This window comes from Macaca thibetana, chromosome 19, assembly GCF_024542745.1.
Source record: "Macaca thibetana thibetana isolate TM-01 chromosome 19, ASM2454274v1, whole genome shotgun sequence".
NCBI lineage: Eukaryota > Metazoa > Chordata > Mammalia > Primates > Cercopithecidae > Macaca > Macaca thibetana.
This window is the reverse complement of record NC_065596.1, coordinates 19,013,483-19,037,297: the sequence shown is the minus strand read 5'-3', so window position 1 is coordinate 19,037,297 and position 23,815 is coordinate 19,013,483. Positions and strand designations below refer to the sequence as shown.

The 23,815-nt window shown below is 58.2% G+C and overlaps 1 protein-coding gene and 1 pseudogene across 5 annotated transcripts in view; both read left to right on the top strand.

Annotated features, from left to right (window-relative positions):
• Positions 1 to 23,815, top strand: part of KDM4B (lysine demethylase 4B) — a 184,016-nt gene that overhangs the window by 124,020 nt on the left and 36,181 nt on the right. For 2 of the 4 annotated variants that reach the window (XM_050770071.1, XM_050770070.1), the window contains exon 10: positions 16,548 to 16,744. The exons of 1 other annotated variant lie outside the window; for it this stretch is intronic. In XM_050770071.1, coding sequence (XP_050626028.1) covers positions 16,548 to 16,744 — 197 coding nt within the window. Of the gene's footprint in view, positions 1 to 16,547; positions 16,745 to 17,767; positions 19,189 to 23,815 lie in introns of those variants that run through there. One more of the 4 variants, XM_050770074.1, reaches the window with a different exon arrangement.
• LOC126942818 (translation initiation factor IF-2-like) lies at positions 19,377 to 20,797 on the top strand (annotated as a pseudogene). The gene has a single exon (XR_007721614.1). The product of XR_007721614.1 is annotated as a translation initiation factor IF-2-like (transcript).

Sequence of the window (23,815 nt, the reverse complement as noted above, 5' to 3'; positions counted from 1 at the left end):
TTCGGGGCTGGCCGAGATCTCAGGGCTGCTTGGCTTGCAGGGGTATTGCCCTCTCCTCTGCCCGGTGGCCACGTGGCCCCTCCTCCCTGCCTTTGTGTCCTCTTGTCTGCTTCTAAGGACACCAGGCGCTGGCCCCGGGCAGGCCCTGATCCCACGTGTGAATCACGCACCGACGACAGCTGCTACCATGCTGCTTCTGAACACTCCTCTGTGAGGCCCTGGGTGCAGGCTGCTGAGGAGCGCGGGGAACAGCACTGCAGGAGAGGAACGGAAATCGCGAGGTCCCTGAGCGGGGGTCCTGGCAGAGGCCAAATGTCAGAGGTCATGGGCTGCAACAGGGGCCTTCGAAGTTAGGTTTCATCACTGTGTGCTGGGGGAGGCACTGGGCATTTCAGCAAGGGAGGGGGCCACTGGCTGGAGAAGGGATTATGGGAGAGATGGGGCAGGGAGCCCGGCATGGATGGCTGCCGTCTAGGCGGGCATGGGGTCTGTGGGCATGGGAAGAAGGGGACAGCATGACAGGAAGAAGGGAACAGCATGGGCCTGTGTTTTAGGGGTGGTGCCTGCAGGACCTGGTGATAGGATGGAGGTGGGGGCGCAGGTGAGGGATGAGGACTTGGGCGTGTGGGTGTGTGCTGGTGCGTGCTGGTGCCGGGAGTGCACAGAGGGACGTGGAGGAGCCAGGACTGGCTGTGGTGTTCAGATGCATCAGAGCCTGCCGTCCAGTGTAGGAGCCATGGGCCACACATGGCACCATATCCGTTAATCAAAATGAAATAGGATGCACCCTCCACCTTCAGTCGGGCCAGCTGTGGGTGAAGCCCTTGCTAATAGCCAGGTGGGCTGGCGGCCGTGTCCTGGGCAGTGCAGGTGCAGGTCATCGCCGTCCCCAGACAGTCCTGTTGCAGTGCTGCCGATGTGTCCCGTGGAGGGGTCTCCAGCTCGGGGTTGGTGCTGAGGCGTATGTGGAGGGGTCTCCAGCTCGGGGTCGGTGCTGAGGCATCCCATGGAGGGGTCTCCAGCTCGGGGTCGGCGCTGAGGCATCCCGTGGAGGGGTCTCCAGCTCGGGGTCGGTGCTGAGGCATCCCATGGAGGGGTCTCCAGCTCGGGGTCGGTGCTGAGGCATCCCATGGAGGGGTCTCCAGCTCGGGGTCGGCGCTGAGGCATCCCGTGGAGGGGTCTCCAGCTCGGGGTCGGCGCTGAGGCATCCCGTGGAGGGGTCTCCAGCTCGGGGTCGGTGCTGAGGTGTCCGTGGAGGGGTGTTCAGCTCGGGGTCGGCGCCGAGGGTGGGGCAGAGGCAGTGTGAGGGATGGGACGTGGTAGCCATAGATGTCTCGTCGGCAGCTGTGAGATGCTGCACCCTCCCCACACCAGGCTGGCTGCTTCTAAGGTCCCCTCCCATCCCTGTCCCCGTCCACAGCAGGGCAAACACCAGCCATGCAATGTCTATTGCCGTCGGCTGTGGAACCACCCGCTGGCAACTGGCATCGTCCTGAATGTTCCGCCCTGGTTCCTGGATCAGGGGGCTGGGAGTTGGCGCCACAGCTGACGAGAGCGTTCATGAGCCCCGTGGTCAGATGCTGTTTGGGTTGATGATTTCATTGGACCACATATAATCATTTTCTCTGTAGGCTGGTGGCTGCGTCTTCTGCCACTCTACTGTTTTACATGAGCAGACTCTAGTATCTGTTAAGGCTTTTAAAAGGAGATGACCTCTTGTGAAAGCTCAGTGCTGTTTAAATCAGGGGAAGGTGGCGGATGAGCCCCTGGGCTCCAAGGCAGCAGTGGTAGCCCACTGCATCTGCAGATTGCCAGGGTCCTGCCGTGACGCTGCCAGCCAGGCTGCTGCACACTGAGAGCTAGGGGTCCATGAGCCTGGTGCTGGACGCCCCCTCAGCGTGGGTCCAATCGCAAGGGGCTGGCCAGGGCAGGGCAGGGCCTGCTAGGAGGGAGGGGGCCGGGAGCAGCCAGGGTGGACCCCTCAACTTGGATCAGATCACAAGGGGCTGGCCAGGGCAGGGCAGGGCCTGCTAGGAGGGAGGGGCCCGGAGCAGCCAGGTCAGACTCTTCAACCTGGGGACCCTCCCCCAGCAGCCGCAGACTTGAGTGTGTGTGGCGCTTGTGTGCGAGCATGTGGTTTGTGTGTGCGTTTCCCTGGGAATCAGACCCCCTTCTATAGAGTGGGTGCTGTAGACAGACCCCAGCTGCTGGCAGGCAGAGTGTGCCCCACCAAGGGGCAGGCTGCTGAAAAGTCAGGTTCACAGGGAGCTTGTTTTAGGAGGAGGTCCTCATGTTATGGAGATGCAGGCCACAGACTGAGGTGCACACAGGGCCGGTGTACAGTGTGGGGAATCTATTTTTTATTTTTTATTTTTTGAGGTGGAGTCTCGTGCTGTCACTCAGGCTGGAGTGCAGTGGTGTGATCTCGGCTCACTGCACCCTCTGCCTCCTGGGCTCAAGTGAGTCTCCTGCCTCAGCCTCCTGAGTAGCTGGGACTACAGGTGCGCCACCACACCCGGCTAATTTTTGTATTTTTAGTAGAGGCGGGGTTTCTCCATGTTGGCCAGACTGGTCCTCAACTCCTGACCTCAAGTGATCCACCTGCCTTGGCCTCCCAAAGTGCTGGGATTACAGGCATGATCCATTGCGCCTGGCCATGGCATGGGAGATCTTCACAGCCCTCCCCCATCCGGACTTCTCGTGGCATGGAGTGATCTTACCTTGGATGGGGAGCACGGTCCCAGGTCTCCATGGGTTTGGGGAACCCCCGGGGTTCCTGCTGACCTCAGTGCCCCTGCCCAGACCCCAGTTTCTCGCTTCCGTGCGATGTAGCATTTCTGCACTTGAGTCGCTGGTGACTTTGGTGGCGCCTGCTGCCACGGCACCTCCCTGTGGTGTTGGCGGTGTGGATCGCGGCGCCTCCCTGGTGGTGTTGGCGGTGCGGATTGCTGCGGCGCCTGCCTGGTGGGGGAAGGATTCCTCCGTTTCTGGGCTTGCCTTAACAGCTCAGAGAAGGCTGAGGGGACCCTGGGAATGATTTTAAACATCCCATGCTAGGGAAGGGCTTGTAAGGCCACACAGGGCGGCTTCCATCAGCATCTATACTTTAAAGAGCATGGGCTGGCGGCACGTGTGGTGTGGAGTCAGCAGGGCGGGGAGAAAAGGAGGAGGCACGTGCCCCATGGCCATGGGGTGATGGGGATGGCACCTGTTCGCGAAGAAGAGTCGCCAAGAGAAGGAGGTGAGTGGTAACCAAAGCCACCAAGACGTCGATCTCGCAGTACACAGGATTCTTAAATATGTAGTAAAAGGCTGTAGAGCCCCAAATGGCGCATCAGCCGGCCATCCAGGCTTCGTGGTTTTGTTTTTTGTTTTGTCTTTTTGAGGCAGAGTCTCTAAAAACTCCAGGTTGGAGTGCAGTGGTGCAGTCATAGTTCACTGCAGCCTTGACCTCCTGAGATCAAGCAGTCCTCCTAACTCAGCCTCCCAGGTAGCTGAGACTACAGGCATTGCACCATCATGCTCAGCTAATTTTTTGTAGTTTTTGTAGAGATGGGGTCTCACTATGTTGTCCAGGCTGGCCTTGAACTCCTGAGCTCAAGGGGTCCTCCTGCCTTGGCCTCCTAAAGCACTGGGATGACAGGCATGAGCCGCTGAGCCTGGCCTGTGCAGGCCTTGGTGGAGCTGCCCCTTCGGTCCTGATGGAGAGCATTTCCCAGATGTGCCCCATGGAAAAGGCAAGGCGCAGAGCAGGGACTGTAGGATGTCATTGACACGAAAAGCAGAGGACCGCGCCCTGTGTGTCGGGAGGGTGGGGCCCTGGGGCAGAGAGCGCATTGGCCACCTTCCCTTTTGTTCTTCTGGAGCTGGGTGTTGGGTGCAGCGTTGCCTGTTCCAGAAAGTCTGTGAGTTCTGTCTCCGTTTTGGCTCAGAGCTCCTGTGGGAGGTGCCCAGAGAGGGTGATCCCCCTCCGCCACCAATGAGATGTGAACCCTCCTCCTCCTCTGAGCTCAGCAGAGCCTCATGGACCTGGGGACTCCAGCTTCTTTGGATCTCAGACATGGGGGGCTCAAATGTCAGTCGGGAGCTGTCAAGCCCTGTGGAAGGTTTCTGCATGTTTGCCCAAGCCCCGCCAGGAGGGGCTTCAGAGTACTTGTCGGAGTGCAGCCCATGAGCCCTGCAGAGCAAGGCAGGACGCAGAGGCAGAGGCAGACACAGCCCCCAGCTGGGCCGGGGCTGGTGGCCAAGGAGCTTCCCGCGTGAGCAGTGGCAGCCTCCACGTCAGTACATGGTCCGGGGAAGGCCCATTAACAGCAGGGGGACTCGGCCTCTGGGGAGTGGATTTCTTTTGCAATATGATGTTAAAGGAAGGTCTGGCATTCCGTATGTTTTTTATTTTATTTTTTATTACAATTTGCAACAGCACGCCAGTTTCATTGGATTTCAGGCATTTTTCATGGGATCGTTATGGCTCAGAAGGCATAATCTCAGGCATTAGATTAGAGTGACAGGCTTGGGAATTCAGACCCGAGAACAACTGCCCTGCCTGTTCCCTTGTAGGTGACTGGCAGGTCTTGCTTTATAATAGGAAGTGCTCCCATGGTGGCCCTGACTTGCCCAGCCTACGAGGTTCGCTTGTGTTATCTCATTTAAAACCCCCGGCAGCACGAGGTTGGTCCACCTAGTTCCCTAGAAAGGGACCATGAACTGAAGGTCTGTGTCCCCTCAGAGTCATCTGTCGAGTCCTCATACCCCTCCCTAGGGTGATGGTATTAAGAGATGGGGCCTCTGGGAGGCGACGAGGGCATGAGGGTGATGCCCTCATTGATGGGATCAGTGGCCTTATGAAAGAGCTCCTAGAGAGCTCCCTCGCCCCCCCACCATGAGAGGACTCAGTGAGAAGATGCCAAGAACCAGGAAGTGACCCTCACCAGATCCCAGACCTGCCAGTGTCCTGATCTTGGACTTCCCAGCCTCCAGAACCATAAGAAATAAGCAATTTGCTTATAAGCCCCCAGCTTATGGTATTTTGTTCCAAGAACGGACTAAGACAAAAGGTTCATCACAGTCACTTCCTCACATGCCATTTCCCTCATCCCTGCCTCTGAGGAATGTGCAGGGTGGATTTCTGAGCCTTTAGTTGCTGCTTTCTTTCCATTTGGCAGAGATACTTTGAGGGGAACCTGGGTCACATAGAACAACCTCCAGTTCTAGTAGTACTGGGCACACACTGGGTAGCAGTGGGCAGTGGAGAGGATTGTGGTGTGCCAGAAGGCCCATTTGTTTCCTTTCTCTTTAAACATGATGAGCAGGTCTGTGCAAATCTACCCCAAAGTCCAAGGATGCTGAGAGGCTAAAGAAAGAGGCTGGCATTCAGTTTCTCAGAGAGAAACATTTAATAAGGATTTACAAAGAGAAGCCATGTCTGTGTCTTGGGTGGCAGCAGTGAGACAAGACGGTGGATCCCTGCACCATCATCCCCAGACCCAGGGCTTATATACCATAGGGAAGGGTGGTTCAGGGATGTGCAAGACAATTGAAATATGGAAGCCTCAGGGCCATTTGACCAAAGGGCAAGATTTGACCAAAGCAGGTACTTACAGTAAGTACCTGCTCTTATACAAGGAGCGGTAGATGAACTGGAAACCTCAGAGGCCTTCCCAGAATGGGGGTTAATCAGAAGCCAACGTGGCAGGTTAGTATCCAAGATGGAGGTGCTGTGGCCTCCACACCTGCTGTGACCTCATTTCTGAGGGACATACCTTCCAGGGGCATCTTGAGAAAGGACCACAGGCAGTAAAGTTTTGAGAGTTTTCTCATTTGAAAACAGGGCCTGAGGGTGGCACCCTCATGGAGGAGATCAGAGCCCTTGTAGAAGAGCCCCCAGAGAGCTCCCTCACCCCTTCCACCAGAGGAGGACACAGCGAGAAGGCACCGTCTAGGAACCAGGAAGTGACCCTCACCAGACACCAAATCTGCCGGTGCTTTGATCTTGGACTTTCCAGCCTCCAGAACCATGAGAAATAAGGAAAGGGCAGATATTGAAAATGAAACCAAAAACTCCACAGGATGGTTAGGCAACAAGGTAGAAGAACTTGTGCAGGAAAAGCTACTGTCTTTGTGGTGGATAGTTTGGCTGGGCATTGAAGTCCCTTCGAAGGCCACACCCATCCGTGGTTCTCATTCAGTGCTGCTGGCACAAAGATGCTCCTCTGATTCCTCATCCTTGGTGTGGAACCTGTTTTTCTCCCTTCTGGAAGCTTATTGAACCCTCTTTGTGTCCCAAGTGTCCTGAAGTCCCCTCACTCGGTACCTGGTATATGTCTGATTTTTGTCACTTCCCCCTCCTTGGGCCTTTCCATCCATCTTCTCCAACCTTTCCCATGATTCTGGTAAACTTTCTTGAATGGTTTCATTGATTATTTGCTCTCCTGTTTCTATTTTCTTGTTTCTATTTCAAACTTCTGTCACTCGCTGTTGGGCTTTCAGAACTAGTGTTCCACTTTCTTTATCTTCCCCACCTCCATTTTCTACTTTGTCTTGTTGTTGTTGTTGTTCTTGTTCTTGTTTTCAAGACAGGATCTCACTCTGGAATGAGACCGGGTCTTAGGCTAGAGTGAAGTCCTCTTCTTTCATGATGTAGTATCTTTTTTTTCTGAGGATATTGATTGGTGATAGGTTTATATTCTTTTTGAAAATGTCTTCTCTGACTGGACATGATGGCTCACACCTGTGATTCCAGCACTTTGGGAGGCCGAAGCAGGCAGATCACCTGAGGTCAGGAGTTCGAGACCAGCCTGGCCAACGTGGTAAAACCCCGTTGCTACTCAAAATACAAAAAATTAGCTGGGCATGGCAGTGGGTACCTGTAATCCCAGCTACTCGGGAGGCTGAGGTGGGAGAATCACTTGAACCCAGGAGGCAGAGGTTGCAGTGAACCGAGGTTGTGCCATTGCACTCCAACCTGGGTGACAAGAGCGAGACTCCATCTCAAAAAAGAAAAAAGAAAATATCTTCTCTGTCCTCTGTTTCTTACCAGTTTTTTTTTTTAATTTTTATTGTTTATTTTAATCTCTGGGGATCATAGTGCAGGCCCATCTCTCTGATGCTTGGGGGTAATGATCGAGTGTAATGATTACAAGTGAGGTGCTGGGTGCAGTGGCTCACGCCTGTAATGCAGCACTTTGGGAGGCTGAGGCAGGAGGATTGCTTGAGCCTAGGACTTGGAGTCTACAGTGCACCTCTGTGATCACGCCACCGCACTCCAGCTCCAGCCTGGGTAATAGAGTGAGATTCTGTCTCAGAAAAAAAAACCCAAAAACCCAAGTGGGCAATGGAGGCTGATGATGGCTCGGGATGCAAGGAGATAGAGGGGAGGGCCTCACTCGGTATTTTACCCCGGGAGATCCGGGTGGGCTGTGGATGCAGGGGAAGGGCAGGGAGGGCCTCACTCGTTGCTTTACCCCGGGAGATCCGGGTGGGCTGTGGATGCAGGGGAAGGGCGGGGAGGGCCTCACTCGGTGCTTTACCCCAGGAGATCCAGGTGGGCTGTGGATGCAGGGGAAGGGAGGGGAGGGCCTCACTCGGTGCTTTACCCGGGGAGATCCGGGTGGGCTGTGGATGCAGGGGAAGGGCAGGGAGGGGCTCACTCAGCGCTTTACCCTGGGATACCTGGGTGCGCTGTTATGGGGGGGCCTACATCAGGCCCTTTGGGTCTCTCCCCTTGGGCCAGCCAGATTGCGCAGGGAGTAGCCCTCCAGCCTCCTGCCTGGGCCCCTAAGGGTGGCACCCACATCCTCCACTGTGCCCAGCGTCCCCAGCCCAGACACCCACCTTCTCTGGCCTCTCCAGTAAATGAGCCTATGGAGTCCGGCGAGGAGGGACAGGTGGCCACCAGGGCGCCAGGAGGGGTTGGGTGCTCCAGCAGTCCTCGCCCAACCTCCGTGTTGAGCGATCCCACCCTCGTTTCCCGGGAATCCTGGGCTGTGAGGCGTGAGGTGTGCTCCCGCCACCACCGTCCGTGTCTCTGCTGGGATCGGCCCCTGGTGGTCGTCAGCCTGCTCGCCACGTCCCACCACCAGCCCGCCGTCGTCTCCTTTTCCGTCTTCCCTGTCCTGGCAGGTGTGTCCTCCCTAAAGCCACTTTCCCATAGCTTCAGGAGAGAGATGGGTGGCGTGGGCTTGGCAACCAACCAGGGCGTCACTTACAGCCAGGTGCCATGAGCATGGCCTCCTTCCTGCAGTTGCCTCTGGCTGACCAGGAGGGGCATGGTATTGCCTGGCAGGGAGTGGAGGGAGTGGAGGCAGTGGGGCCTTCTCGGTGTCACTTGAAGGATCAGCAGGTCAGTGTGGAAGTCGTCAACGATGAAGGCCGGAGCCTGGGGGAGGGTGGAGCTGGGCACCCCTGGGAAGTCTGGGAGAGGGGCTGAGCCTCCACAGGCCAGGGGAGCAGGAGAGGAATGGGGCCAGGGCTGGGGTGGCCTCTGGGGCCCCTCCCGGTCTCTTGCTGGTCTGAGGGATCTTGTACCCCAGCAGGGAATTGAGGCCCCGGCTCCCCTCAGGCTCTCCCTTCACCAACGATGGGCAGGGGGCGGCGGGTGACGGGTGGTGGGTGCGGCACCTGCCATGCCCACAGGAGAGCCCTGGTCCACTGTGGCCTGTGGATGTGGCCCCTGACGTCAGCGTCTCTCTCCCCACTCCCTTCCCCCGGCCTACCTGGGAGCAGTCTGAGCAGTGAAGAGCTCTGCACATCCGGTGCTATGGCGATGCTAAGTAATAAGATCTCCAGGTTTTATTGGGCATTAATATTTATTCCCATGAAAAGGTTAAATTTATTTCACTTTAAAGCCCTGGGGAGTGCAAGATAGAGCCAAAGCCGCCTCTCCTGGCAACGGCCCTGCCCACCACTCACCCACCCCTTCCGCACAGGCCAGTCCTGTGACAGCCTGCAGGACAGGGCAGGATGTGTGGGGCAGTTGGTGGCACCCCCTTTTGGAAGGCACTGCTGCCAGTGGGGCCGGTGAGTGTGCAGAGCCAGGGCCAGTGTTCGCTTCCTGCAGGCACCGGGCAGGCCTGGCCACTCCTGGACTCTCTGGCCCCTTCCCCCGCGCTCTGCAGCAGGCACCACACGAGCCAATTTCGGTTGGCACAACGTCCTGACGCAGGCCCTGGGCTCTGTGACTGCCAACTCCGAGCCCATCGACATTCTGATTTCTATTTTTTTCATGCGTTGGAAAAAAGAAATCCATTTATCTCTGCATCGGGCCCTGCTCTCCATAACCAGAGGCAAACCAGCAGCCCCGCCCGCTTTTGGATTTTCCTGGGAATGTTGCAGCGGTCCTCTGAGGCCTGCGTCGGGAATATCGGGCTGTCGGATGCGTCAGCCTTCAGGGGCAGATGATGGCCACACTGCTTCTAGCTCTTTGGCTTGGTGTTTGGGCACCAGGTGACAGGGGCCAGCCAGCCAGCAGCCGTGCTGAGATTAGTCCAGGTCCCCTGAACTCGACGGCCATCAATCCCGGGCCTGTCATTTGCAAGCAGCAGCTGCAGCTGGTCAAGCCTCCTGCTAGACCCTCTCTCCACCCCAGGTTTTTCTTAAGGGTCTGTGACAGCATCTGTCAGTGGAGACTCATGTTAGCCACGTCAGGAGGGTCCGTGTTGGAGAAGGATGGAGCGAACGGCCCGGAGCCCAGGGGGCCTGGCTTCTGCTCTGTGAGGCTCACTCCACACCCTGTTCCCTTCCCGATTCCCTTCCCCATCCTGCCCTGGTCCTAAAGGAGGTGACATGGGGCACGGGGGTGCACGGCCACCTTCTGTAGAGCCAGGGCAGGCCAACCACCTTCTGAGTGGCTTCCAAGCTCCTGAGGCTTGGCCACCTGCACATCATGGGGTGGATGAGGGGCAGGGTGCCTGCAGCCTGGCCCTCCCCTTTTTCTCTGGAGAAAAGTGTCCTGTGGCTGCTGGGCGGGTGGCAGGGAGGCTGGCCGAATCCCTGGCCAATGAGTCCCAGTGGCAGGACCCCGAGAAGCAGAGGCGCTCGCTCCGGCTGGTGCACTCCCACCCCGGCAACAACAGGACGAGCAGGCATGCCGGTGCAGCTCCTGGGCACGCGGCCCCGTTCTGCTCCCGGCTCCCCTGGCTTCTCATGTGTTTGTTTTGTCTCCCAGTTACACTATGAGCTGCTTCAGGGCAGGGGCCGGTGTTGCCTAGTAAGACTACATTAATTCAGACTTATTAATTCAGAGCCTATTATAGTTCGGACCTGGGAGACGTGACTCTTTTTGAACTAAAAGTTAGAAACCGTTTTGCTCTGGGTTTTTATGGCCACAATTGCAGAACCTAATCTAAGATCGGTACCATTTTTTTTTCTTTCCTAGCAACTAAAATCTTGTGAAATTAAAGGTCCTTAAAACGTGCTTTCAATTCTGAGCCAGACAGTTCTCAGCCCAGCAAGGAGCAGGCACAGGGATGCTCTGGCTTGGAAGGGGGTTTTGTCTGGGAATGCCACTTCCAGGATTCGGACCTCATGTGTGTCCCTTGGGAGCTTCCAAAATAGGACTATTTTTAGGTGGAGCGTATTGGAACTGATGTCACGGAGATAATGGACACCCTCACACCCTGGGAGAACCAGAGCCTGACTCTGGGTCCCGAAGTTGTCATTTCAGGGACCTGAATTGCTGTTTTCTCCTGTGTATGAGTGTCTGGGCTCATTAAGACAACTGGGGCCATCCCAGCTGGAATGTGCGAAGTCCGTGGGCTCTGGGAGTTTGGAGCTGGGTCAGGTGGTGAGGCCGGGAAAGTCGCACCCCCTGGGCACCATCCGGGCAGCAGGATCCAGGCCCCCATGAGGCTGAGGTGCGGTGGGCCCAGCTCCCTGAGCTGCACCTGGGTTCCAGGGGCAGCACGCCCACAGTGCATGGCCAACTTAGGCTGATGATGCAGAGGGCACAGGACCCAGAGCGGGGCGGAGCAGGAGGCCAGGGTTCTCCATGCCTGGAGCCGGGCTGCTTCCCGGCAGGGGCAGTCAGAGGCCCAGAAGCCGGTGGTGGGGCGTGCACAGCCGCCATGCTCAGTACAAACTGGAACTGCCGCCCATGTCCACACAGACACACCTGTGATCGCTCCCAGAGTGTGCTGAAGCTGGTCTGTGGGACGTGATGTTCACCCCGAGGCTGTTACACTGCGAGTTACACTAGAAAAGTAACTTTATGACCTAAGTCAGGCTTCAGCAAGCTTTTTCTTTTGAGACAGGGTCTCAGTCTGTCGCCCAGGCTGGAGAGCTGTGGCATGATCACAGGTCACTGCAGCCTCAACCCCGTGGGCTCAGATGATCCTCCCACCTCGGCCTCCCAAGTAGCTAGGACAATAGGTGTGCACCACCACACTCACCTAATTTTAAAAATAAATTTTTGTAGAGACAGTGTCTCGCTATGTTGCCCAGGCTGGTTTTGAACTCCTGGCCTCAAGCGATCCTCCTGCCTCAGCCTCCCAAAGTGCTGGGATGACAGGTGTGAGCCACCATTTGAGCTAGCCCACTTACTGTGAAGGACCTGATAGTGACTGTTTGCGGCTTCGCAGGCTGTGCTATTCCCCATTGTGAGTGTTCCGCCCTGCCCTTGTAGCATGAACACAGCTGTGGATGATACGAACGGGCATGGCTGTGTGAATAAAACTTCACAAATAACAAGTGGTAGGCCAGATGTGGCCCGTGGGCCCACCTTAGGTGATATGCCTTCTCAATAAAGAGATTTAGAGAAATAAGTAGGACAGAAGTGTTTACTCCCACAATTGAAAGAACCACAGTGAGTGTTTTGATGCAGGTGTGTCTGTGTGGACATGGGCGGCAGTCCCAGTTTGTACTGAGCATGGCGGCCGCGCACGCCCCACCACCGGCTTCTGGGCCTCTGACTGCCCCTGCCGGGAAGCAGCCCCGCTCCAGGCATGGAGAGCCCTGGCCTCCTGCTCGGCCCCGCTCTGGGTCCTGTGCCCTCTGCCTCATCAGCCCAAGTTGGCCATGCACTGTGGGCATTCTCTTTAGAGACCTCTGCCCATAATTGGGCTCTTGCTGTATTCATGACTGTGCATTTTGTATTTCTTCAGATAACAGACACATCCTGAGGGCGTTTCTGTCATTGAAAGGGTCCTGTAGACCGCATCTTCCCAGCACACGCCTCCCTGTTGTGTGCCGTTTATTTATTCTGTCCACGACGGTTGAACGGTTTGGTTAGAGTCATTGTGATGTGTGTGTGCACGCAAGCGTGCTTGTCTTTCAATATAAAAGCAAAGGACGTCTTTGAATTCCTTCCTTTCTCAGGCGAGATCACGGGCAGGGGGAGGTTAGGGACGAGCTTGCCCGGAGTGTGCAAAGATCCACGTTCCGCCCGTCGTCTGCAGCTTGGCAGAGCTGCTCGTCTCCTCCCTGCATCCTCCCAAGGCTGCTGGGGTCTGCTCCGCGCTTACTGGGGGCCAAGTAGGGCTGTGATGCTGACCCACCGTCCTCCTCTGGGGGATTCCGCAGGACCCAGCAGCCACCTCTCCCTCTGCTGATTCTCTGGCAAGCGGCGCCGTCCAGGTCCCCAGAGGTGCACTTGGCAGGGTGGTCAGGCCGCCCCCTGACATGAGCACTGTCCAAGAACCCGGTTCTGCTTGGCATCTGGGGCACCAAGAGGGGTGGTCTTGCTTTGAGACTGCTCTGCTGGCCTCACCCGGGAACGAGAAGAAGCTTATGGGTTCGAGCCCAACCAGAGCAGTGAGACCAGGACCTTAGCGTTGGGGAGAGCAGTGGGGGCAGAGAACCTGCAGTTGGTGGGCCCAACCTGTCGAGAGGCTGATCCCAAGGCCGGGCAACCTGGGGCCGTGACCCGCAGAGAATGCGGCGTATTTGGGAACAAAGACCTTCAGTGGAGAGTGGCGGTGGGACCCTGGCTTCATGCTCCACGTTCCTCACCTGAGTCCCTACCTCCTGGTCTTGGACCACCACCCTGCCTTGGCCAGACTCGCCCAGCTTTGCCTGCAGCTCTCAGGGCGGCCTCACCCATACACACGGCTCTGGTGGCTGCGTGTATCACGCCACATGATGGAACACACGGCCCTGGGGCATGCTCAGGCCTTCGGGGGCCGCGCAGACCTCCTCTTGCCCTGTTTGTGCCTGATTTCTCCGTCAGAAACTAATGACACAGCCAGATTCCCCCAGATGGCACCTTCCTTCTCTGTCGCGAGTGCTGACAGAGGACCACCAAGTCAGGGAGCAGGAAATTGTAGTGGGCAGGGCCCGTCCCCTCCAGTCACTCCTGCACAGCCTCGCAGACACGCGTGTCCCAGAGAGTGGGGAGCTAGACAGGGCTGTGGTGAGGACAGTCAGGGGCCTCGCTAATGAATGAAAATAGACAATGAGGTCCGCCCTGCCTGAGGACTCTGTGGTGGGGCTCCCTCCGGCCTGCTCTGAACCCTTCCCAGCCACAGTAGAACAGCCCACGGAAGTCCTCACGTGCCTGGCTCACCATTTTCATGGGCACGTGGCTCCCACAGGCGCGCAGCCGATCAGAAGAGGCCGGAGTTGGTGGCTTGCAGTGGGGGCTGGGCATGTTCAGCAGGAGGCTGCTGCTGAGGGGAGCTGGGTCTCCTCACCGGCCCTAGTGGTTTCTCTCCCACGCTGTGGCCCTGCTGAACTGCCCAGCACTTGGAAGTGACCGCCCTGTGTCCTCGATCCACGAGGCCGTGCTTCCCTCCCCGCGACCCACCGGCCTTGCCTCCTTCCTGCTGTTGGCTTCTTGGGTGTCCCAGCTCCCCAGCTCCCTGCAGGGCCACGTGGAGACTCGCAGGAGTGCCCCCAGCCGCCACCTCCTTCCAGGCCAGCCGTGGGCGGGCTGGCACCAGCAGCTTTGTCCTGACAGTGGCGCCAGCCCCCAGGGCAGGGGACGCGTCTCTGGAGCCTGGCCAGCCCCGGCCGGGCGAGGGGGCTCAGGCGGGCTCCAGGCCACGGCAGTGTGCTCCATGGAGCGTGTCTGCCTGTCCCCCTCCACGGGTGCACACAGGTGCTTTTTTTAATTACTTAAGGAAAAGCAATTGCAAAGCCGCCCAATACAAATCCCCTAAGCTGCTGTGGATGGGGATGCCGGGGCGGCCGGCGCGGCCAGGAGTGTGAAACGCGGGCACCATCTGTGCTCCTGCCACTCCACGGCCAAATGACACCGTCAGCCTTGCTCTCCCGCACCGTCTTTCATCAAATGAATTGAGTTTGCTGGGAATTGCTTGGCCGTAAATATTCCCTCCTGCTCAGCATGGTCGGGCTCTAACTGTTCCCAAGCCCCTGCTCCTGGATCCAGCAGAAGGTTCCATGGCTCCCTCAGGACTGGGGAAGGTGGGAGGAGGCACGAGCTGCAGGAAATTCCACAGGAAGGTTTCTCCCGTCCCCAACCCCACAGCTTCAGATTTGGGGTCGTAAATAGGTCAGTGTCTCCAAGCAAAGGGCGGGCCACCTGGAAAGGCAAGGGAATAGTCAGGGCAAGGGAATAGTCGCGTTGAATGAAGTCTTTCCCTTCCCGTTTCCTTCATCCCGTGGAGCACGGGTGGTGACAGCAAGACAGCCACTCGAAACGGAAGAGTGTCTCGTGATGTTTGGAAATGGGCTTCTCCTTTGCGTGTTTGATGGAGAGGCAGAAAGTTCTCCGCGGGCTTCTGAGGCTGAGATGAGGGTTGGCGGAGGTGGGGGCAGTCTGTGTCTGGCATGTGGTCCCTGAGCTGCCTCTCCCCAGCAGGAGACGAGGGCTGTGCCCGCTTCAGAGGGGGGGCTCGTGCCTCTGCCCCCCACCCTCCGAGCTTCTGCATGGCCCTCCCCCATGCCTGTGGAGACTCCCAGGGATACTTTGTCCCCTAGAGTCTAGACCAGGAGCTTCCAAACTGCAGCCCGTGGGTCAACTCTGGCCCTGGCCTGTGTTTGTCAATAGTTTTATTAACACACAACCACGTGCATGCATTTGCCCATCATCTGTGATGCTTTTGAGGCATGGTGGCAGAGTTTCTCGAAGCTGAAAACACTTAGCATTTGGGCCTGTGTGACACTGTTTGCCAGCCCTGCCCTTTCCCCCTTCCTCTCGAGGCTGGTGTTTTTCCAGCCCCATCTGAGCGGGTAAGCGACAGACCAGAGCTTCCTGGCCACCTCCTGGGATCTGCATGCCAGGGTGGGAATTGCCGCTTGGGCATCTGGGTTCATGCCTTGTAGAAACAGGGTCTCCCTGTGTTGCCCTGTTCATGCCTTCTGGGGCCTGGCTTCTCTGGCCCCAAGTCCCTGAAATGTTGAGTGTCACCAGATCACCTGCAGAACATCTCTCACAGTGCCCCGTGTGACCAAAGTGATGCAGCAGCAGAGCCACCAGGAACAGTGACCCGGGAAGGGCTGAGGGCATGAGAGCGGCGGGTCTGCCCGGGAGGCAGCCAGAGGGGACCTCAGCTCATCCTTGCCACTCGCTTGAGGTTCCCAGACACAAGGGCTGCAGGAAATTCCTATTGGGTGTTTGCTCAATTCCCACAAGACCCCAGGCAAGCTGGCCGCAGCACGTGGCATGTTCATGTCCTTTCATAGCCACTAAGTCCCTGAGCCTCCCAGACCCTCAGTGTGTTCTTCATTAACATTGGCGTCCCTCCAGCCCTGCAAGCTGGCGGCAGTCAGGTGAGGTGTGCGGGAGCCTGTGGGCCACCATTGCCCTCGTGAGGCCTCCTGAGGAGGGGCCGTTGTCACATTCCGGGATTCCTGTCGCTTCTCTCAGCTCTTTGGGGACTGCCATCATTTCCCCTCTTCCCAGCCCTCTTGGAACAATTGCTGTTATAAAATACTCCGTATCCATTGTTACCTACCTGGGAGCAACCGCATCTTGACAGGAGGGAGATTTTTGCCTGAACCAACAGGAGGCATCTGAATCTCAGCCTCGCTGGTCTCTGGACAACTGTGCATGGGGTGGTGCCCAGCCCTGAACCTCAGGCCCCTCATTGAGTCGTGCGCCCAGCCCCCATTTCTCTTGGGTGTTTGCTCAGTGGCCATTACAACTCCATGGAGGCAAACCAGGGACTCACAATTGGGGGACGCCATTTCCTGACTTGTAATAGAAGTTCTAGAAACAGACCTGGAGTGGTGGTGCACACCTGTAATCCCAGGGCTTTGGAAGGCTGAGGCAGGAGGATCACTTGAACCCAGGAGTTCAATACTAGCCTGAACAACATAGCGAGACCCCATCTCTAAAAAGTCTAAGAATTAGCCAGACGTGTTGGTGGGTTCCTGTAGTCCCAGCTACGTAGGAGGCTGAGGCGGGAGGATCGCTTGAGCCTGAGAGGTTGAGGCTGCAGTGAGCCATGATTGCACCACTGTGCTCCAGCCTGGGTGACAGTGAGACCCTGTCTTGAAAAGAAAAATGTTCTAGAAGCGGAAAGCTCAGCGGTGGGATGGGGTGTGGGAGGCCCGGGCTGTGGGCCCCACCTGCTCTGGAGTGGGGTGTGTGGAGCTAGCCGTCCAGGTGCAGTGCAGGGAGGGGCTCAGGTGCCTGTCTCCTGCCACAGTGCACGTGCCGGAAGGACATGGTCAAGATCTCCATGGACGTGTTCGTGCGCATCCTGCAGCCCGAGCGCTACGAGCTGTGGAAGCAGGGCAAGGACCTCACGGTGCTGGACCACACGCGGCCCACGGCGCTCACCAGCCCCGAGTTGAGCTCCTGGAGCGCGTCCCGGGCCTCACTGAAGGCCAAGCTCCTCCGCAGGTGAGTTGCCAAGGGGCTGCCGCGTGACTGGCCCAGCATGACGGAGGGTGGCCCTGCCGGGTGGCCCAGGCCCCTTCCCACCGGCAGGGACTCCAGGCTGTGTCCCGCTCCTCTCTTTCTTCCTATTCCCACCCCGCCTCCTCCTCCGTTCTCCTCCTCCTGTTCTGTCTGTTTCTCCTCGAGTCTGAGACAGTGTTTTCTCGAGGCCTCGCCTTGCTGGGGTGGGTGGGCCCTGCTCCGGTGGGCAGTGTCTGTGCCGTTCACACGCACGGGCTCCCCATACTCCCTGTCACGTCCCCACCAGGAGGCTGACCCTCAGCATGGCATGCTTCCAGGCCCCATGCCACTGCCTCAGCAGAGTCACCAGGCCACATGGTTCCCTGTCCCTCTCACGGCGTTTCTGCTGTCGGGCTCCTTAGGCCCCTCCCTGGCACTGAGAGCAGGCGGGTCCCGTGCAAGGACTCACATGGCATTGGGTGGGCTGCAGAGCCCCTGCCCTTCCGTGTCTGCGGTTGCTCCTTCGGTGTAAAGGTGCTGCTTGGATTTGAGATCGTGGAGAGGATTGCAGAAGGCTGGCCCCTGGCATGACCCTGGATGCCCTCCTCCCACTCAGAACCCCTTTCTGCGCATCGGTGTCTCCCCTGCCGCACAGACCCTCCAGCCAGGTGTCTGGTGTCTGCCTGGAGGAGAGGGCAGAGCGTCTGCAGTCTCTTGGCTTCCGACTGCAAGAGGCCGTGGGGACACGGAGGCAGGTCCCAGCCAAGGAGGAGGTCCACTTCATGCCCAGAGTGAAGACGAGTGCTGGCCTCCCTGGTCCCCACTCTGGGAAGCGTCCAGGCTTCCAGGCTCTGAGCTGCTCTCAGCACAATTGTCAACAGATCTCACTGCTGTTTGGTGCCCAAGAAACATTCAGGGAGCCCCTGAGCACGAGCTGGAGCCGGGAGGGACGGCACGGAGTGGGCTCAGCCGACTGCTCCTGGGAAGGGCCGGAGAGCAAACGTTTGTGACTTGGCAGCTTTGCAGGCCAGACCTCCTGTGTCTCGATGTCTCGACTCCTCATGGCATCTCAAGACCCCTGCAGATGATAGACAGAGAAGAAATGTGCGGGGCTGTGTCCATGAAGCTTTGTTTACAGACCCTGAAATCCGGATCTCATGATTTTCACATGCTACCAAATATTATAATTTTTCTGTTTTGAGCCACTTAAAAATGTGAATATTGGCCAGGCACACTCACACCTGTAATCTCTGCGCTTTGGAGGCCAAGGAAGATGGATTGCTTGAGTCCAGGGGTTTGAGACCAGCCTGGGCAACATATTGAGACCCCATCTCTAAACAAAATTTAAAAATTAGCCGGGTGCGGTGGTCTGCTCCTGTGGTCCCAGCTACTCAGGAGGCTGAGACGGGAAGATCACTCGAGCCCAGGAGGTGGAGGCTGCAGCGAACTGAGATCATACCACTGCACTCCAGCCTGAATGACGGAGCAAGACCTTGTCTCTCCGGGAAAAAAAAAAAAACCTGTAAACACTGTTCCTACCTTGTGGGCCGTACAGACTAGCTGCTGCCAGGTCTGGTCTTTGGGCCTACAGTGGTGGCCCTGGTGTGGGGGCAGCCTCCCCCTTCGCTTTGAGCAGTGGCCTTCGTTCTGCAGCCATCCAGTCACTGCTGGCTTGATCTCATCCCAGCTGGCGATGGATGGTGCCCACTCGAGACCCCGCCACTGAGCACCAAGGTTGGGGGCGGCTCAGCCTTGGCCCCCACCACACTCTGAAGAAACAGGCCTTGGAACTGGTTTCTGAAAAGTCACTCCTGGTCCAGTAACTTCTCCTCTAACTGGGCACCTTCTTTTTTAGCATGTGCATCTGTTTGTGAGTCTGGGACTCCTGGGTGGTCTGGGCATCTGCCTGGGCCTCCTCTGTCTTCCCCGCCGCGCGGCCTGTCTCGGAGAATGTTCCCTCCGCCCTGAGTGTTTTTGCAGCCCCTCCTGACAGCCCCGCCGAGGTGAAGCTCTCTCTTCTGCTCTTGTGATCTGTCCTTTTGATTTCCTGCCGCCTGCTGCTCCTCGTGAAGAGCCGCCTCCTGGGGAGGCCACTCCAGGCGGCCACACCGGCACAGAGCTCGTGCACCCAGCTCCCAGGCCCAGCCGGACGTGCCATTTGCATAATGGTTAATTGATTGTGGCTCAGGCTAATTGGTCAACAGAGCGGATTGCCAGTAAACCGGCACCACGCTTCAGGAGTGGAATGGGACTAGAGGCCGTCTAAATTGCCAGCCAGGAGGAGATGCAGAAGCCACGGCGCTCACCGCTGCTTGGAACTGTCTTTGCACGCAGGAAGTGGACCCCCAGAACCAGCCCTTGCGCGGCCTGGCCTCCCTGCCCCAGCCGCCCCCTCGCTCGCTCGTAGTCACGACCTGCTCCCCCCAGGAGCCCCCTCCCGCCCTCTCCCGTGCACTGCCATCCTGGGGGCTGCCTTCCCCCAGCAGCGAGCCTGGACAACAAATGAAGGCAGCTTCCCAAGGATGTAGTTTTCTTTAAAGCCTTCAGTATGTAAAACAAGGCTGATGCGCTTTTTTTTTTTTTTTTTTTTTTTAGTCATGGGGGGTGCTTTTCTCTGGAGAGGCGGATGGGTGACTCACGTTTCAGAGCCCAAGCTGCCCCTCCCGCCCCCGGGGAGGTGGTCGGTTCTCCCCTGAGCAGTGCTCTCTCCACATGGCCTGCCTTCTCCCCTGACCCAGGCTCCCTCCCTGAGGGCGTATCTTGGGGCCAGGGCAGCCCTGTCTGAGCATCTGTAGCTCAGGCTGGATCGGGAGACACGGTGGACTGACTGGCTCTGTCTCCCAGACAAGGGGCTTGTGGACACAGGCTGGATCCTTCTCTGGTGGGGGGAGCATCCTGGGCCCTGCAGGGTGCTGAGCAGCGTCCCTGGCCTCCACCCACTCCATGCCAGGAGCACACCCCAAGTCGTGACAACCACAGATATCCCCAGACGTCGCCCAGTTCCGCGGGTGGGAACCCCTGCCCTAGACCACGGGATGGCATCAGGGTGGGCGCCATGCCCTCGCCCCAGTGCAGTCCAGCCTTCCCTGCCCTCAGCGTGGCTGTGGGACGACCCCATGTGTTTACCAGGTGCCCCGTGGGGTGCGGATGGTTCGGCACAGCAGCCTGAGCTCAGAGGACATGGCTTGCTCCCCGCCCGCCACCTTACACGGGGCTCTTCCGGAGCTAAATCTTGTCGGGCGAGCGTTGGGGGCTGTTTGTATTCTTCCCCTGATGGATGGGTCGCCTAAAACGGCAGCCTGGCTCCTGGCGGGTGTCCTCGGCCTCCCCACGCCTTGTGTTGCTGTGCGTTCCTGCGCCTTGCCTGAGCCGGAGCCCTCACAGTGCTCTCTGGCACCCACGCGGCGCTCCTCCATGCAGACTCTTTCCACGCGAGAAGCGCCATGTACACATGCTCCAGCATGTACGCGCTCACTGCAGGACATCTGTGCACCCGCCTCACCACAGCCTCCCTGGCCCACTGCTGCTCTGTGAGCCCGGCTGGGCCCAGGCCTCGTCTCCCCTACCCCTCCGAGCTCCGTGCTCCCTGTCCCCTCCGGCTCTGCCTTGGCCTGTCGCCCCCGCAGCAGTGCAGGACACCACCATGCCTCCGGCCCCGACTCCCGCCAGGGCTGGCGCACCCCAGCTGCGTTCCTGAGCCCTCCCCACCAACAGGGACCTCAGCCCTCAGGGACAGAACCTCACGAGCACAGGGACCTGCCAGCCCCTGCAGGGAGCATGCAGCCTCAGGGACTCACTCACTGTCTCCTGTCTCTTTCCTAGAGCTGCTGTTCATTTTCTCAAAGGTGAAATTCCTCAGCACAGCGTCTAGTCTTGGGGGCGGGGAGCACTGGGCCACTTGGGGGCAGGGGGTGGGGGGCGGCTCTGAGGGCTCAGTCTGGGGCCAACCTCCCAGCCATCCCTAAGCCTGGGGCCAGGGCTGGGGCAGCCCCAGTCCTCCCCGCCCTGTGAGAAGCCCTGAGCCAGCGCGGCACTGAGAGCTGACGGTCCCACTCTGGCTGCTGCAGGTGGCCCGTGTTACTGGGTGACAGGGCCGGAGGCCGTCCACCCCGCCTCCTGCCATACAAGCTGCAAAGGACACCTGCTTCCACCTTGGAAATATTAGTGCAGTTTTCTGAACTACGTCCCGACATTTGGCTCATAGGAATGAGCCCAGGGGCGTCCAGTTAAGCCTGGCAGGCTAAGTGCTTATTTATCTCCACTCTCTCCTGAAACGCCCCTGAAACGCCACAGAGTGAAGTGCAGAGAACAGGAGGGGGGGCAGTGGCAGCTGAGCATGTCTACAGGCTTTGAAAAGCAGGGAAGGGTGGGCAGGAGACCTCCTGGGCCAGCGACCAGGAGGACAGCCAGCAGGGAGCGGCTGGTCTGCACCACGGGGCCGCAGAAAGACACAGTGGGCAGACGTGGGCAGCTCCTGGGGGGCTGCAGGGAGAACGCACCACGGGGCTGCAGAAAAACAGCAGGCAGACATGGCAGCTCCTGGGGGGCTGGAGGGATGCGGGGATAACCAGCAGAAGGCAGTGGGTGGCTCTGGGCAGGAGGGAAGCGCCTCCCTGAGGTTGGCAGTGGGGCCCAGCTGCCAGCCTCACATCCCCCCACCCCCAAGGCCAGAAGAGACAATAGAGGGGGTGGGGTCCTCTCCCAGAGAACAAAGGGGCCCAGTGGAGCAAAGCCACAGATGCGGATACTGGGGCTCCCCTAAAGTCACAGGCTCCTGCCCTCAGCAGCCCCTGCCACTGCCTTCACCAGGCCCATCTCACACACGGCTTGTCACCGTGCACAGAGGGATCAACGGCCAGGGGGCCCAACACATTGGAGGCCACGCTCCCATGACAAAGCAGGGCCTGCACAGCGAAGAAGGGAAGAGCTCCGAGGAAGGAGGATGCAGTGAGCGTGGGGCCCTGGAGCAGCCCGGGATTTTGCATTATGGAAGAAGAGCCATTGCTGTGAAGAAGAAACGTTCCAGGAACGAGTGACTCTTGGATGTTACCATCTAGAGGAGAGAAGCGCCCTGGTGGATTGGGAGGCTCTTGAAGAAGCCCCTCCCACAGCACAGATGGACCGACAGAGCTGGAAGATATGAAGGATCAGGAAGTCAGAGGCATAGTCCAGGAAATCTAGCCCCTGATAGGAGTTTCAGAAAAAAAGAAACTTTGCATTTCCAGGTTTAAAAGTCCGGAAAGTCCACCCAAGAATGGAAATTACCCAAACGACAACACATCGCTGTGAAATTTTACAACTCCTGGATTAAACAAAGGCCCTGAAAGCTTCCAGAGCAAACAGATCACTAAACAGCTCACCAGACTGGGGCTGGGCCTGGTAGCTCACGCCTGTGATCCCAGCACTGTGGGAGGCCAAGGCAGGAGGATCTCTTGAGGCCAAGAGTTCGAGGTCAGCCTGGGCAACATAGCTAGACCCTGTCTCTACAAAAAAAAAAAAAAGAACAGGAGACCCTATTAGCATTGGATCTACAATCATAATGCCATAAACTAAAAGACAAAAGAAAAAGGCCTTCAAAAGTCAGAAGAGGAATAATTCTCCCCAAATCTTTCACCCAGCCAAATTGTCAAGAAATGTGTGAGGAGAATAAGGATCTTTTTAGACACACAGAGTCTCGTGTTCCATCTCCTTTCTCAGGAAGCTGCTGCAGCATGTGCTCCAGCTAAACAAGGGTGTAAACCAAGGAAGCCATGGGATTGAGGAAACAAGATCTAACCCAGGAGAGTCAAGGGGAGTCTCAAGATCATGGGAGAAGGAACCAAGACCCCTAGGGTGTCATGGAGAGAAGGGGACACCCTGCACAGGAGACCACAGCAGGAATTTAAGAGCAACAGCAGGGAGCTCAGAGATAACAAGGAAGCTAGGTGTTCCTGAGGCTAGTTCCAGACCCCTGTTGGGGGGGTTGGGGAATGCGGCCTGAGTTGCTCTGTGGCTCATGGATGCACAATGTTTATGGGGCATAAAAGCGTACACGTGGAATTTGGCTGCAGCGGAAGACAGTGGCAGGTGCAGGGAGAGAAGGGGACGGTCATGGAGGCGAGCAAGGATGGCCACACCCTCAGCACCTGTGCCGGGAGCCAGACCCAGAAATAAGCATTGGGTGCAGAAACACGCGAAAGGGGATGAAGATGTCAGGGTCAGGAAGAGGCGTGCCCTTAGGACCCCACAGATGCCCCAAGTGATGGATGCCTCTCTGCCGTGGGCTGTGCCCCCCTTGCTGTGTCTGTGTATTGAGCCCTACCCAGTTCCATGTAGTGTGGGACCCAGAGGTCTCAGCCTGGCACCGCGCAGGTAGGAAAGGGCTGGGCTGCAAGGATGAGGCCCCAGAGCTCTGGTTGGACACCAGGACAGTCCTGGGCCCTCTGGGGCAGACACAGTAAGGCTTCAAGGCTGTGGGGGTGCACCTGGAAGGCTGTAGCAGGGGAGGGCCATGGTCAGAAGCGACCTCTAGGGTGGGTTTTCAGGGTGGGAGTGGAGGGAGGGACTGCAGTGGGTGGGAGAAGGGGCTATGGAGCTGGAGGCCGCCAAGGCCAGGTGAGTGGAGTAGGAGGGCACCCTTCTGCTGGTGTTGTCTGGGACCAGGGCGGGTCCACTGTAGGATCCTGGCCCTGCAGCCCTGGGGCATTCCCAGACCAGGAGGGCAGCCCACCTTGGGATGACAGTGGTTACAAGAGCCAGTTGCACCCAGCGCCACTCTGAAGCTTCCTATTCCTGAGCCTGCTATCTCCACATGGGGCAGGCACCCAGCATTTCCCCAGCCCTCAAGTGGAGCCTGAGGCTGCCTGCCCGGAGCCGTCCTTGGGCTGCTGTTGTGGAGAACGTTCTCTGGAGGGCAGGGGCAGCTCCCGTGTCCCCCACCCACCTCCTGCTTCCTGTGTTAGTGACTCTGGCCCCACGCCCGCCCCTGCCTGCCTCCCGCTCCCGCCCGGCCGCCCCACAGCGACCTTGTGTGCACCATGCTGTGTGATGCCATGCCTCTGGGCCACCCGCTTTCTGCCTTGAGTCATTGTGGTG